This window comes from Pelecanus crispus, chromosome 1 (assembly GCF_030463565.1).
Source record: "Pelecanus crispus isolate bPelCri1 chromosome 1, bPelCri1.pri, whole genome shotgun sequence".
NCBI lineage: Eukaryota > Metazoa > Chordata > Aves > Pelecaniformes > Pelecanidae > Pelecanus > Pelecanus crispus.
Genome location: NC_134643.1, coordinates 209,535,199 through 209,548,569, shown reverse-complemented (window position 1 = coordinate 209,548,569; position 13,371 = coordinate 209,535,199). Strand labels below are relative to the sequence as shown.

The following is a 13,371-nucleotide window of genomic DNA, read 5'->3' as shown; positions in this document are numbered from 1 at the left end:
GTGAAACAGAAAGAACCTCCAACTCCCCTGTCATGACCCAGTTCTGGGCTTGTGCTTTTTTGACGAGTCTTTGATCTGCAGCAGGCCTCATAGGCTAGTCTCCCGGAGGAACATGGTGCCAATGTTGTAAGAAACCTTTCTCACTCTGGCAGATGTGACGGAGGGTTTTGGCGGCTTCTGACCACTTCTGACCTCGAGGAAGTAACAGATCCCAGGAATTTCCTTTGGAAAGTTTTCTGGAAGCTCTTCACGGGAACGAGGGATAAAAATAAAATTTTCTTCCTTTTTCAAAAGCCTAGGGAAAAATACAAAACAGAGGGATATAAAAAACTGTAAAATACAGTCCAGGAACATCTCTTTGGAAGACATTGATCCTATGTGGTCCCAAATAAAAAATTAGAAGTATTATATAACATCTAAGAAAATACTAAGTCAGGATCCTTAGCTGATATTTATTAACTTAGCATCATCAGCTTCAAGGAGCTCTGTTGACTGAGATTAGCTGAAGACATGGCCCAAATAAATATTCTCGGAAAATCAGTGTCAGCATTCAGAAAGCTATGTACATGAAAGGGAACCAAATTCATAATGGTCATTATCCATTGCATATCATTTAGCTCACTCAAAACACTCCAGTCTGGCCAGTTGTGTAGAAATGAACATTTCAGAACCACAACTACCACCAAATCTCCTGCTGGAAAGTAGGTATGAAGGTGACAGTGCTTGGGAGCTCTCACAGGTGGGTTAGTTTGTGCTTTTCTCATACTCAGTGGTATTGTATTTCATAAATTAGATTCAAAAGCAACAAATCCAGCTTCAACAAAAACCAGAATCAAATCTGACATTATTCATCAAAAGTACCCATGGGTTTAATCTGGGCCACCCGGTTGGGGTCAAAAAGGGATACAGGCTCATGGGAGCCATGAAGCCATCCTCCAGGCACGCCCACACAAGTGGTACAACATCACAGACCTGACTATATTGCCTTTTGCCATTTTTCTTCTTCCTCCATAGTGGAGAAATCTCTGTCTGGCTACATCTGAAAGTTTAGGCCTCTTTATCAAGTATCTTCCCTGAAACTAGTTGGGCTTTAAAAATAAGGCAAAAAACTCTACACATTTTTTTTTTGTTTCCAGTAAATTAAGTTAGGGGTACTCAGTCCCTTGCGGCATTGAAAAGAGCAGTTTTGAGGTAATGGTAAATTCTGAGCACAGTTGAATATACGAAAGCCATCTTCATCTTTTCTCCTCCCAAGATATTTATTCTTTCTCTCCATTCTCCATCAGTCTTATCTGAAGCTCAAAAACATCAGTGGGAAAAACTTTATTAGCTTCAGTGGATTTTGTAATAGGTTGTTTACTTAATGTCTCTGAAGCTGATTTCTGGGAAGTAAATGAATGAATGAATCCTGTTGCCAGGGGAATTTTCCAGGATTCTCAGCACATGTAATGGCGCTTCCTTTACTGAGTATTTTTCATGGGGTTTGGCTGAGACAATCTGTGTGAGCTCATTGAAATATAAAGGCATTTTCTTCCCAGCTTTTAAATAATCAGTTGGTTATAAATCCAACAATGTTTTTGCTTTTGAACTTCTGTGGTGGTCTTTGTTTAGCATGCGGTTTGAAAGTCATAATCTATTTTCCAGATTGTCAATTTTATGATCAAAATACTGTAACCTTTTCTAAATTGCATGAGAGTTTGCAGAGGCCTCTACACAGAAGCTTGCCTCTTTACACCTCTGTAATGCTTGAGGTAAATATTTTACATTTTAAAACTACAGGCTTAATGCACTGAAGTAACTCTGCTGCTTCCCAAACTAAATTTCTGCAAGCAACAGTTAACTCTTAAAACTTTCTGAGGTAAACTTGTAAGCTTTCGCTGCAGTCATTCTTCCCCAAAATGACTATTCACTATGGAGCATCTGGCCTTGCCAAAAATCAATGGTTTCCTTCTCAGAGCCTAACACTATCTAATTGTAATGACAGTTATACAAGTCTGAAACTGTAAAATACATACATATACTCTTTGATTCAGTTCAGGGCTGGCACTGAGTTTAGCTGCTATTTCACACTATTTTCCTCATAGAACAAAAGTGCAAGTTATTAATTAAAGGCCTTATTTCCACCTGTTTTGTGAATTGTAATTTGGTTGCAATGAAATGCTCTGAGAGTATCAAAGGTGTCAGGAGCGATGGGTGACTAATTAATTAGTCCTTTGGAAATTCCTCCACTATTGTGGCTTGTGATAGCTTGCACATCCCTATATTAGGTGAACTCTTTGAATCAGCCTCTCACCCTCAGAAATTGTCCAGCTGACCTTTATTGGGATAACATTTCAGCTCCCAAGCAAGCATGGCAGGAAACCTTCTTTACCAAATTCTAATGGAAGCTACTTAGAATCATATTCTATCCTACTTACTTGAGGTTATACTTTTAAGAAAAAAAATTATTTGCTGGCTCTTGTAATAATACTATTAGAAAGACTTTAATCAGGACAAAAATGGCCTCTTGTTAGCGTTCTCCTAAAGAACAGGTTCTTCAGATTCCTTAAATATATTGGTCCTGACACTTGGTTTCTCAGGCTGAGAACAAGATCATGGTTCAGAAATTGCCTCTGATTTCTTATAGCTTTGTGTATACGCTAACGAAATAATCTGCTAATCCTCAGTGTTTATCAGTGAGGACGTATTTCCTGTATTTAGGCCATTCGTGATGTTAAAAAGAAAACTGTAGCAGTTGACAGCCATGGCCCAGATGTACAGCCCTTTCTAAGTATTTTGTCTTCCTTTTCATGGGTACAAAGAACCCCAAAAGATACTTCTGTCAAGCAGCAAAATGAATAGTGCAGTTCCTCAGTGAGGGCAAGGTGAAGCCACACAATCAGATTTGCATTTCCCCGCTGGCTCTGGAAGGTTTCCTGGGTGGTGGCACCTGGTTTGTCTCACCTTGTGGACCATTCTCAGAGCATTTTGTTGTGACCAAGTCAGATTGCCTGTTCTGAAAGTTTGAGAGCACAATCTATCCTGAAAGCACAATCTATCCTTCATCTTCAGGAAATTATATGGCAGCTTAAACTCTACATAAAATGTCCTCAGATTGTCCCATAGTCATAGAGCTTAAGCTGAAGTTACACAACCTCTGGAGTTCAGGAATATGCATGTAACAACCACTCTTAAAATATTCCAAAGCATTTATCTCAGCTGTATTTCCTGCATCACTTCTGTGTTCTTAAGAGCACTATTGCAAAGGATATTTTTATAGTAGGTTATTCACAGGTTCAAAATTCTGGGTTCCACTCAAGTCGTTAGATATACAATTTGCAATTCAGTGCTTAAAATGTGAGGATCAGGCTACTCAAGCATTCCTATAAATTGCCTGGAACTATGTCTGCCCTCAGCTTGTCTCCTTTATTGATGTTTCAGAGGAGGAAGAATTTCTTAAACACTGATTTGTAGTTGATTAACTTTGACAGCTTCCCTTCCTAACCTGAAATCTTCTAGAACTGTTTAAATTCTTCTTCTGTCCCTTCCCCGATGGAAATGCTGCTGCCTTCAGACAAAAAAGATGGTATCTGAGAATCATCCCATTTATTTTTTCATTTTCAGTTCCTTCATTTAAAAAAAAAAAAAAAGACAGGTGTCAGTATGGAAACAGAAAATGTGGTTATTTCCTAGGGGAAACAAGAAGCATTTCAAGGTCAGGAGGTCTGTGTGCGAATGAAAATTGGGATCATACTCAGTGGGAACCTTGAAGAAGCTTTTAAAAGCTGTAGCTCTTTTTTGCATAGATGAAATGATAGGGTAATTATATTTCAAACTATTTTGGCAAGACACAGTCATATCTTCATCAGTGAGTTCCTATATTCAGAAAATGAACTAACAAAGATTTGTTACTACAGAATTATTTGTTGCAAGGCCCTGAGTGCATGCTCTCCACAATGATTCTTACTCTCTCCATGCCCATTGGAAAGCAATTTCACCTTTTTATCTCTCCATCTCAAAGAGATGTCAGACCTTTGTACTTATCACTGGATACTATGAAGATTAATTAATACTCATAGAAAAAAAGTACCTCTGCTTGACCTCAGGCTCAGCAGGAAGGATGACTGCAAATATTTTATTATTTTTTTTGTGAAAAGGGGGCTAACCTGCTCCGTTCCTTCCCAAACAAGATACAGTCACAAACTGAAGGATCTGTCCAAAGGGAGGAATAAGACGGTTAGAGGAGCCTGGAGTAGCAAGTCCTTCGGAAATAGAAAAGACAATCTTCCTTGAGAACTGTATTTCCACAGCTAAAGGAATAAATGATTACCACATGTGCTAACTGAACTCTAGCTGCTTTGAGAAACAGCAGTGCTGAGGGAGCACCCACCTAGCTTCAGCATGCTCTAATACTTTGAGTTCCACCATGAGGGCTTCAGAGGACACGTTGCCCGTACAGCGTCTGGAAACCTTTGAAACCTCCTCCCCACTGCTGTGACTAGTGCTTGCTGTACGTGGTTAGCACAAGTTGCCACATGCCAGCAAACTTTACAAATCCCAGCAAATGCCAGCAGGTTTGTTTGGCTGCAGGAGCCCAGCACAATGCATAGTTTGTAGTGCTCAGGGGCCTGTCTTTTCTCTTGCCTTTTACATCAGGCTTGTCTTAAAAGCCACCTTCAGGCCATGCAGTAAGGCCAAATCCTCCCAGAGTTCATAGACAGTAAGGAGCCAGCAAGCGATCCCGATGGTGATGCAACCTGTCCTTGGCCAGGCTCCTCCTCTTACTCGCCGTGCTTGCCACTCGCTGTCCCCTGACCGCAGGAGCAGTTCAGGAGTATCAGCCTCCCCAGAACAACATACAGCATCTCCACCTGTCTGCAGGGTTTCCTCCCCTCTGTCTTCCTCAGGCCCTCCACAAAATGTACAGTGGATATACTTTACATCACAGTTCCTGAGATAAGTGCCATAAACTGATATATATATGTTTATGTATTATATAATAATTACATAATTATATATAAAATATGTATTATATAATAACCTTCAAACACATGCTCATATCTAATTAGACATGAAACTAATTATAGTATTTCCTGCTTCAGTAAACTATGTAACAGGAATGTAATAGTCAAGTAAGGTATTGACAACAGCAAATATTTATTCAGCTTTGGTTTTGCATATATATACATTTTAACCTCTGTATAATGAATTTCCACGTACCCTAAGTAAAAGTCATGTTATGATAGAGTTTGGCAATTTGCTGAATCAGAGTTAAAAAAAGCACCCACTCAGAACTGAACTTCAACGTAAACTTCTGTTTGGAAAATTGTTTTGTATAGACCAAAATTTGAACAATATTTCTAAAAGAAATACAATGCACTATGAAAAATCAGAGTATGCACTGCCTTCCTAAATATAGTATGCACCAAGAAAAGCAAAGTGGTCAGGTCAATCTTCCATAAATGTTACCTTTCACAGGGATAGCTATCAACAAAAGAAAAGCTTCTTTCTGCCCTAACTCTTAAAGAACTGTAAAAACTGTAGTCAACCTTGTTCACATCCACAGTTAGGAAAATTTAATTAACAGCTTCACAAACAGGTTATCAGAAGACTGTCTCCGGCTGGATTGCTAAGCCCTTCCTCTGTGGCAAGAAGTGTTGGTCATTTCACCAGCTGAGTATCTGGTTTAGTAACATACACCAGCTTATTTGTTTCTATATGAATTCAGATGATAAATTATTATGGCACTCATTAGAAATATCAGTAGGGTGCTCATAAAATACACTGTATAAAGATTTGAATTTACTATTGTAATGCCAAAAATCAGTGCACTTGGTTCTAAATTTTAGTGGCTTTGAGTTTCTCCCTCATTTTTTACACATGCTAGGAAGACCAGGAGACTGAAAAACACCTGACTATGTCTGGATCTAATTCATTTCACATTGTACTTTATTCCATGGAAGTTCATGTATTGGTGTTCTTCCTTCATAGAGATCAATTGTAATAAGATCATGAAAGGACCAGCCACGACTGTTTAATGCAGGATATTGTATATCACATGCAGCTCAGCACGGTGAGTGTCTATCACTGACCTTTAACAGTTTTATTTCTCACCCACCTAAGGGATACTGGGATACTGGGTCTCTGCTCTCTGTTTGGGATATTAGAGAATTAGGCTCAGTGAATAGGATTGTACCATCACTAGTAAAAGGCTCCAGGCTTTGCATTGATCTAACAGTGCTCGCCTCAGGACTTGTCTGGATTTGTCTGGGCTTGAGCTTTTTGTAATTTTAGCAGCTGTCTAGCAATCAGATGACTACTGCCTAAATATGTTTTAGCTTTAGTTCAGTTCTGTGGAACTGTGGTGTAACATATACTGTTAACTAATTGACAGTTATCTAGCATGGAGTTATTCTATGCGAAGTGAACTACCTATGAACCTTGAATAAAAATGTAGTGTCATGACACACAAGCACAGGTGGACAGCAGGGGCCCCAGGATCACAAATCGCAGTGACTACAGGGGTGCAGCTGCATGGAGGCAGATGACACGAGGAAAAACAAGAATAAACCAGTGCATTTTGACTAGACTTTAATACTTTCATTAGACTAACCATAATTTTTTGTGTCCATGTATAAGCTGTGTTCCCTTTCTGTCCATAACTAAATTGCCTGTCCACCAATATATCTCATGAAAGTACACATGGTGAATTGACCAATATAAAAGAGAAACATTTTTTAAAAGATGCTCAGAAATAAAATTTAAAATAATCTGAAAAGAATCTTGGAAAGAAAATCTATTTGTTTGTCCATATGAGGCAGAAAAATATAGATGTAGATGTAGATGCAGATGCAGATGAAGATACAGATATAACCTGTAGGAAAAATAATATATATCGATATAACCTGTAGGAAAAAGAATTTGATGAAAATAAAAATCTATAAGGAGCTTATAGAAATGCATAGTTTTAATTTAAAATCCCAATAGAGATGTATATACATCCTTCTTAATTACCTAAAAGTAAAACTTCTTTCATGCAATATTCTGTGAGATAACTGTTAAAACCCTATTCAAATTCTGCAGGTTTTAATCAGTTTTAAAGGGTGAGGGGCAATTTAGGCAGGTGAACCAGCAGTGACCTCACCCAGCTCAATAAGGAGGTATGCTTGGTTGCTTTCTCTCCTAAATCAGATAAGGATGTGGGATGCAGGCTGTTCGTCTTTGCCTAAGCTCAGGTCCCAGATGTATTGCCCAGCATGTGATAATGGAAAAGTATCTGTACCCAACACTTGATGCCAGAAGCACCTTCTCCATAAGGGAAATACGTGCTGGAAAAGGCCAAAGGTGGAAAAAAAAGGAAAAAGAGAATTCATTTTTAAATACAGTTACTTGACAAATAACAACAATTATGTCTACCTGCTTTTGATAACTGCTTAGAGATCCCAAGGCATTACATTGTAACACTATTAGGGAAACAGAATGAATGTAGGTAGATTATATTAATATCTGATAAACATCATTACTTAAGGCTGAAACAAAGAACTGAAAAATATTTAATCTCTCTTCTGTGCTGAAGAAGAGTCTCATAAATCTCATTGTGCCTCTTTCCTGAGTATGGAAATTAGGGTGATTTTATTCAATTCAGGATAATGTAGATTAATTAAATAAACCTTGAGCTGGATTTGCCAGTTTACTAAACAAACAGAGAACATGTCATTCTTCTCCTAATCCTTCTTGGCCGCATGTTTAAACATGGGCCAGTCTGGCATCCTCTAGTCTCTCTCCAGTTTCCACATTTTTCACTAGAAGTTTTGCTAGTGCTGTTCCAGTGCTTTCATTTTTGCAATTCTCAGTGATTTAAAGCAAATTAAACGAAGCTCTGTAATCCTTCAGTCAAAAGAACTGCCTGAGTCAAGAGAACATGATCTTGCTCTGCAAGATCATGGAGCAGATCCTCCTGGAAACTATGCTAAGGTACATGGAAAATAAAGAGGTCACTGGTGACAGCCAGCATGGCTTCACTAAGGGCAAAGTGTGGCTGACAAATTTGGTGGCCTTCTACGATGGGGTTACAGTGTTGGTGGATTATGAAAGAGCAACTGACATCATCTACGTGGATTTGCGCAAAGCATTTGACACTGTCCCACATGACATCCTTGTCTCTAAATTGGAGAGACATGGATTTGTTGGATGGACCAGTTGGTGGATAAGGAATTGGCTGGATGGTTGCACTCAAACAGTTGCAGTCAATGGCTCGATGTCCAAGTGGAGACCAGTGACAAGTGGCATTCCTCAGGGGTCGGTATTGGGACTGGAGCTGTTTAACACCTGTGTTGGTGACATGGACAGTGGGATTGAGCGCACCCTCAGCAAGTTTGCCGATGACACCGACCTGTGTGGTGCAGTCAGCACGCTGGAGGGAAGAGATGCCATCCAGAGGGTCCTTGACAGGCTTGAGACGTGGGCCTGTGCAAACCTCATGAAGTTCAGCAAGGCCAAGTGCAAGGTCCTGCACCTGGGTCAGGGCAATCCCAAGCACAAATACAGGCTGGGAAGGGAATGCATTGAGAGCAGCCCTGAGGAGAAGGACTTGGGTGTGTTGGTTGATGAGAAGCTCAACATGACCCAGCAATGTGTGCTTGCAGCCCAGAAAGCCAGCCGTATCCTGGGCTGCATCAAAAGAAGCGTGGCCAGCATGTCGAGGAAGGTCATTCTGTCCCTCTACTCCGCTCTTGCGAGACCCCATCTGGAGTACTGCATTCAGCTCTGGGGCCCCCAACGTAAGAAGGACATGGACCTGTTGGAGCGAGTCCAGAGGAGGGTCACAAAGATGATCAGAGGGCTGAGCACCTCTCCTACGAGGCCAGGCTGAGAGAGTTGGGGTTGTTCAGCCTGGAGAAGAGAAGGCTGCGGGAAAAACTTATTGTGGCCTTCCAGTACCTGAAGGGGGCCTACAAGAAATCTGGAGAGGGACTTTTTACAAGGGCATGTAGTGATAGGACAAGAGGTAATGGCTTTAAACTGAAAAAAGGTAGATTTAGATTAGACATAAGGAAGAAATTCTTCACTATGATGGTGGTGAGGCACTGGAACAGGTTGGCCAGAGAAGTTGTGGATGCCCCCACCCCTGGAAGTGTTCAAGGCCAGGTCAGATGGGGCTTTGTGCAACCTGGTCTAGTGCAAGGTGTCCCTGCCCATGGCAGGAGGGTTGGAACTAGATGATGTTTAAGGTCTTTTCCAACCCAAACCATTCTATGATTTTAAGATATTTTGAACAGAAGTGAGCTCTTATGCCAAACAGATTCAAAGGCCAGCTTTGTAAAAGGTGCTGTTTCACAGTGCAGAGCTCTGCCCAGGCAGGTGTAACTGGAGCAAGGCTGCCCCACGTTCACTGCTGCTGCTAGGCAACACCACATCTTATATTTATAATTTTAGACTCTGATTCTTACATAGGCAGATTATGGGCTCACAGGGAAGCATGTGAAACCAGTAATAGGCATTCTGAAGTGTGATTATAATTTGAATGCTGATGACGCTTTCTAATGCATAATCTGTACTGTAAAATGAAAGATGATAAGTATTAGACATGTTTCCAGTATCTGCATGCTTTGTAATCACAAAACTTGTATCTGAATTTTCATCAGGGGCCATGGTAAACACAAACATGAAATGATAAATGCCACTAGTTTTAATTAATTGGAAATTCTGTTATTTTCATACTTATTGGAGAATTGTCTACTTCGGAAAATGTTGCTTCTTAGATAATAAAAATATTAACTGAGTATACAGCAGCACAGTATGATCAAATACAAGCATCTGATAGCATATAAGGTCAACTATAAATACATTTCAGTTTGTGATGAATCGCACATTTGTACACAGCAAATTACATACTCATGCAAATTGTATTTAAGAAAAGTTATATACAGATGCATCAGATCACTACTTGTTTATTTGGACAGTACCAGTATATTATGTTCAAACCGCCTAGATCACCTTCAGAAGCTCTGAATAATTCTTCCCTGCCTGTTCTCATGCTTTCAATCATGCCAGAAGGTATGATTTGAAATAGCCTTTCTAACTGGCCTCATGCACATTCATTTTATTTTCTCATATAATTTCTGAAGCATGTAAAATAAACTAGTTCCTAGCCTTTTCATCACTACTTTTTGCCATTCATCTTCGATTATAACTGCCTCTCATTCAAACATATATTTTCTTGCCATGTCTACTTCCTTCACCTGTAACCATGTGTCTAGCCTGTTATTTGCACTTGATGTTATCTGAATTGAGCACTGAATTTGTTCCGCATGTAGCAGCAGATTTTCTACATAGTATGATAATGCAGATAATAAATACCATCTAGTCCAACACCCCTGCAATGAGCAGGGACATCTTCAACTAGATCAGGTTGCTCAACAATGACCACAAATCCACTGTCTCGCAGAAAAAGGTGCCATATAACTCTAATAACCAAAACCAACAGAACTGGCACTGGCACACTGAAAGTGACTCTGGCTTCAGCATGCCAAGAAATGAGTTTTGTGCATCACTCGCCCCACAAATACTCACTACTTATATTTCCAACCGTATTTTTCTTAGAACAGTACGAAACTGTCTAGCTCCCAATTTCTGCTCTCAGGGATACAAACTTGAGCAACACCATAGCCCTGAGTTGAATCACACCCCTGAACCACATTTGTGAGGCATGAAGATCTCTCTTCTGAAAAAGTATGGACTGCACTTTCAGAATATCTCAAAGACCTTCTCAGGTTGGAGAACATCCCTTTATAAGAACTGTTCGTGTACAAGAAAAGTTCAGGTCCCTGTCACAGGGCCTTGGTTGCATTTTGCCAGAATCACTTAGAGGGTTTCTCCTATCCCACAGTGGAAGACCAAGAACAAAAGCCACTAGAACATTGTACCTGGAAGGTCCCAATGACAATTTCTTTTCAAGTGACATCAGGTTCCAAACAGCAATTCCCTATGTATTTACTGAATTTCTTTTTATTTAAATGAACAGATTTTCTATACCCGATAGTAGGCTGGGTCTGTGTTTCTCTTGCGTGTTACCAGACAACTGTATGAACCTGCTTCTGTGCACTTTATGAACAAAAGTCTATTCAGTTTTTCTGCCTCTTGCTCAATTATCTACACTTGCTCCATTCTATAAACCTGACCTCAGGTGAATGGGCTCTTCAGATGAATGTCATTTTATTCACTAGTTTTAATTTAATTACTTTTAAACTTTAACTTCTGACTGATTTATATTTTAGCATATCAGACACTTCAATTCTTGGATGAAGAAATTCTATTTAAAACTTTAATTTACACAGATAGGTATGGGGAAAAAATAAATGTTGAGATTCACACTTCTGTATAAGAAAAAAAAAGACATAAAAACAGTATTGTTTGAGCCATTGTGTACAGATTTACCACAGAGAAACAGTCCCAAAACCTGAGCAAAACTGTACTTCAGAAAATTACTTCAGACACAGAATGTCAGAAAAAGAGTAAGATTGAGATCTCTTGCCAAAAATGTGAGTACATTAGTAGTAATCCAAGCAGCAGAAATTCTAATAGTCAAGCTGTCAAATTTGAACAATAAGGAACACCTTTTTTATTTAGGAGCTGTTCCTCCTAACCAGATTTAATCAAGCTTTCTCTCTATTTGCATAATTTCTTCCAAGAGCTATGGATAATGCTTTGTCATTTTCAGTCTTTTTTCTTACATTAAGAAAATGCTTCTATCAAGTGTCTCTTCACAGTACCACATAAGAAATTTTGTCTTCAAGAAAGCATAAAAACTCTTTGAAAGCTTGGCCTTGCTGGCAAAATTAAAGACTTCTTCTAAACTTCTCTCCATGAACTGTGTATAGCAGGTGGAACCGAAATCCTTAGCCTAAAGTTGTAATAGTGCATAAAATTATAGTGCTATGGGAGACATCTCCCACTTCTGTTACACATTATTTTAGGCAGGAACGGTTGGCCCTCCTGTTCTGCTTCCTTGCCTCCACTGTCTGACTTCTTTGCACATTCTGATGGCAAACAAAAGAGTGACAGCCCCAAGCAATACCTCTTTCCTGTTGTCCTGGTGCTCTGCCAACTTTCTGTTGAAGTCCATGTGTTGAGGACAGAGCATGTTACAAGATCAAACTCAAAACAGGCTGAAATAAAACCAGTATGAATAGGCTAAGAGGACTTACTGGTATGTGGTTGGACTGACATTGATGCGGCGTGGGTGACTTCCTGACTCGAACTTGCTTGCAAGGGTGACATTGTTCCCAAAGAGACAATAACGTGGCATTCTTACACCAACGACGCCGGCCAGCACTGATCCTGAGTGAATGCCTATCCTCATCTGGAAAAAGAGGAGATCCATGTCAGTCTCTCTCTCTTGTGCTGCCCACGGTAATGTCATTAGCACTTATTTACAAGCCAGTCACAGCAACCCTTTCAAACAAATAAAAACCAAAGAAGAAAGAGTGAAGTGCACTTTTTTCTGGAGATTGTGACAGTAAAAACAGGAATCACAAACAGAACAGGATGGGATGACCAACAGTTACTGCAGTATCAGCCATCTAACTACACAAACAGATACATTACAGAGGGTTATTTTTCCACCACTTCGAACACAAGCTTTAAAGTAAGACTCAAATTTTCTTAAACTGGCAGAAAGAGTAGTAAAGTGCAGTGAATGAATATGGTACTCTTATCTTCTTCGTATTTTTTTCTTCCAAACTCCCCAGGGTCTAACATCTTTCTCTCTGTCAGATTGAGAGATATTGCAACAGTGAACATGCTGAAGATTAAGGCACCAACAATTTAAAAAATAATTGTATCCCCCCCCCCCCCCCAAAATAAGGAGGAATAAATCCCCAGCAAATTAAAAAAACCATGTGACTATTCTAGCAATCATCCCCTGTAACTGACTGAGATGTGGCGATTACATTGATCTCTAAAGCTTGGACTCACCATCCAAGTTTCTTTCAGCGTGAATAATCAGAGAAGATTTATTCTGCATACATTTTAGCAACCAATTGTGCTTGCCAAAAAAATAATTTTTACAAATAGGAAAGTCTTTTTCTCTTGTTAACTTTATAACATTAAAAAAATTAAAAGAAGATATTTATATCTTGTGATGATACTCTTACTCATAGCAACTGGACTGCTGCAAAACATGAGATAACGTGAAGAAAATAAATAGCAACTACTAAAACAGAGGGTCTGATGGGGTCTGAATGAGTGACTTAACTAATACTATACTCCGTATATCCCTTTGACTTACTCAATTCACAGTTATTGCACTGTGCTTTTGTCTGTCAGTCCCTATTTTTTAATAACACAATACATATTTACTCAAATGCAAATAAAAAAAACATTGTTAGCATT

General features: G+C 39.4%; 1 protein-coding gene across 1 annotated transcript in view; it reads right to left on the bottom strand.

The window, feature by feature from the left end:
* Positions 1-87: 87 nt before the first annotated feature.
* GUCY1A2 (guanylate cyclase 1 soluble subunit alpha 2) overlaps positions 88-13,371 on the bottom strand; it is a 168,055-nt gene continuing 154,771 nt past the window's right edge. Inside the window, 2 exon segments of the mRNA XM_075723722.1 lie at positions 88-295; positions 12,186-12,340. Of these exon segments, the coding sequence (XP_075579837.1) occupies positions 88-295; positions 12,186-12,340 (363 nt within the window).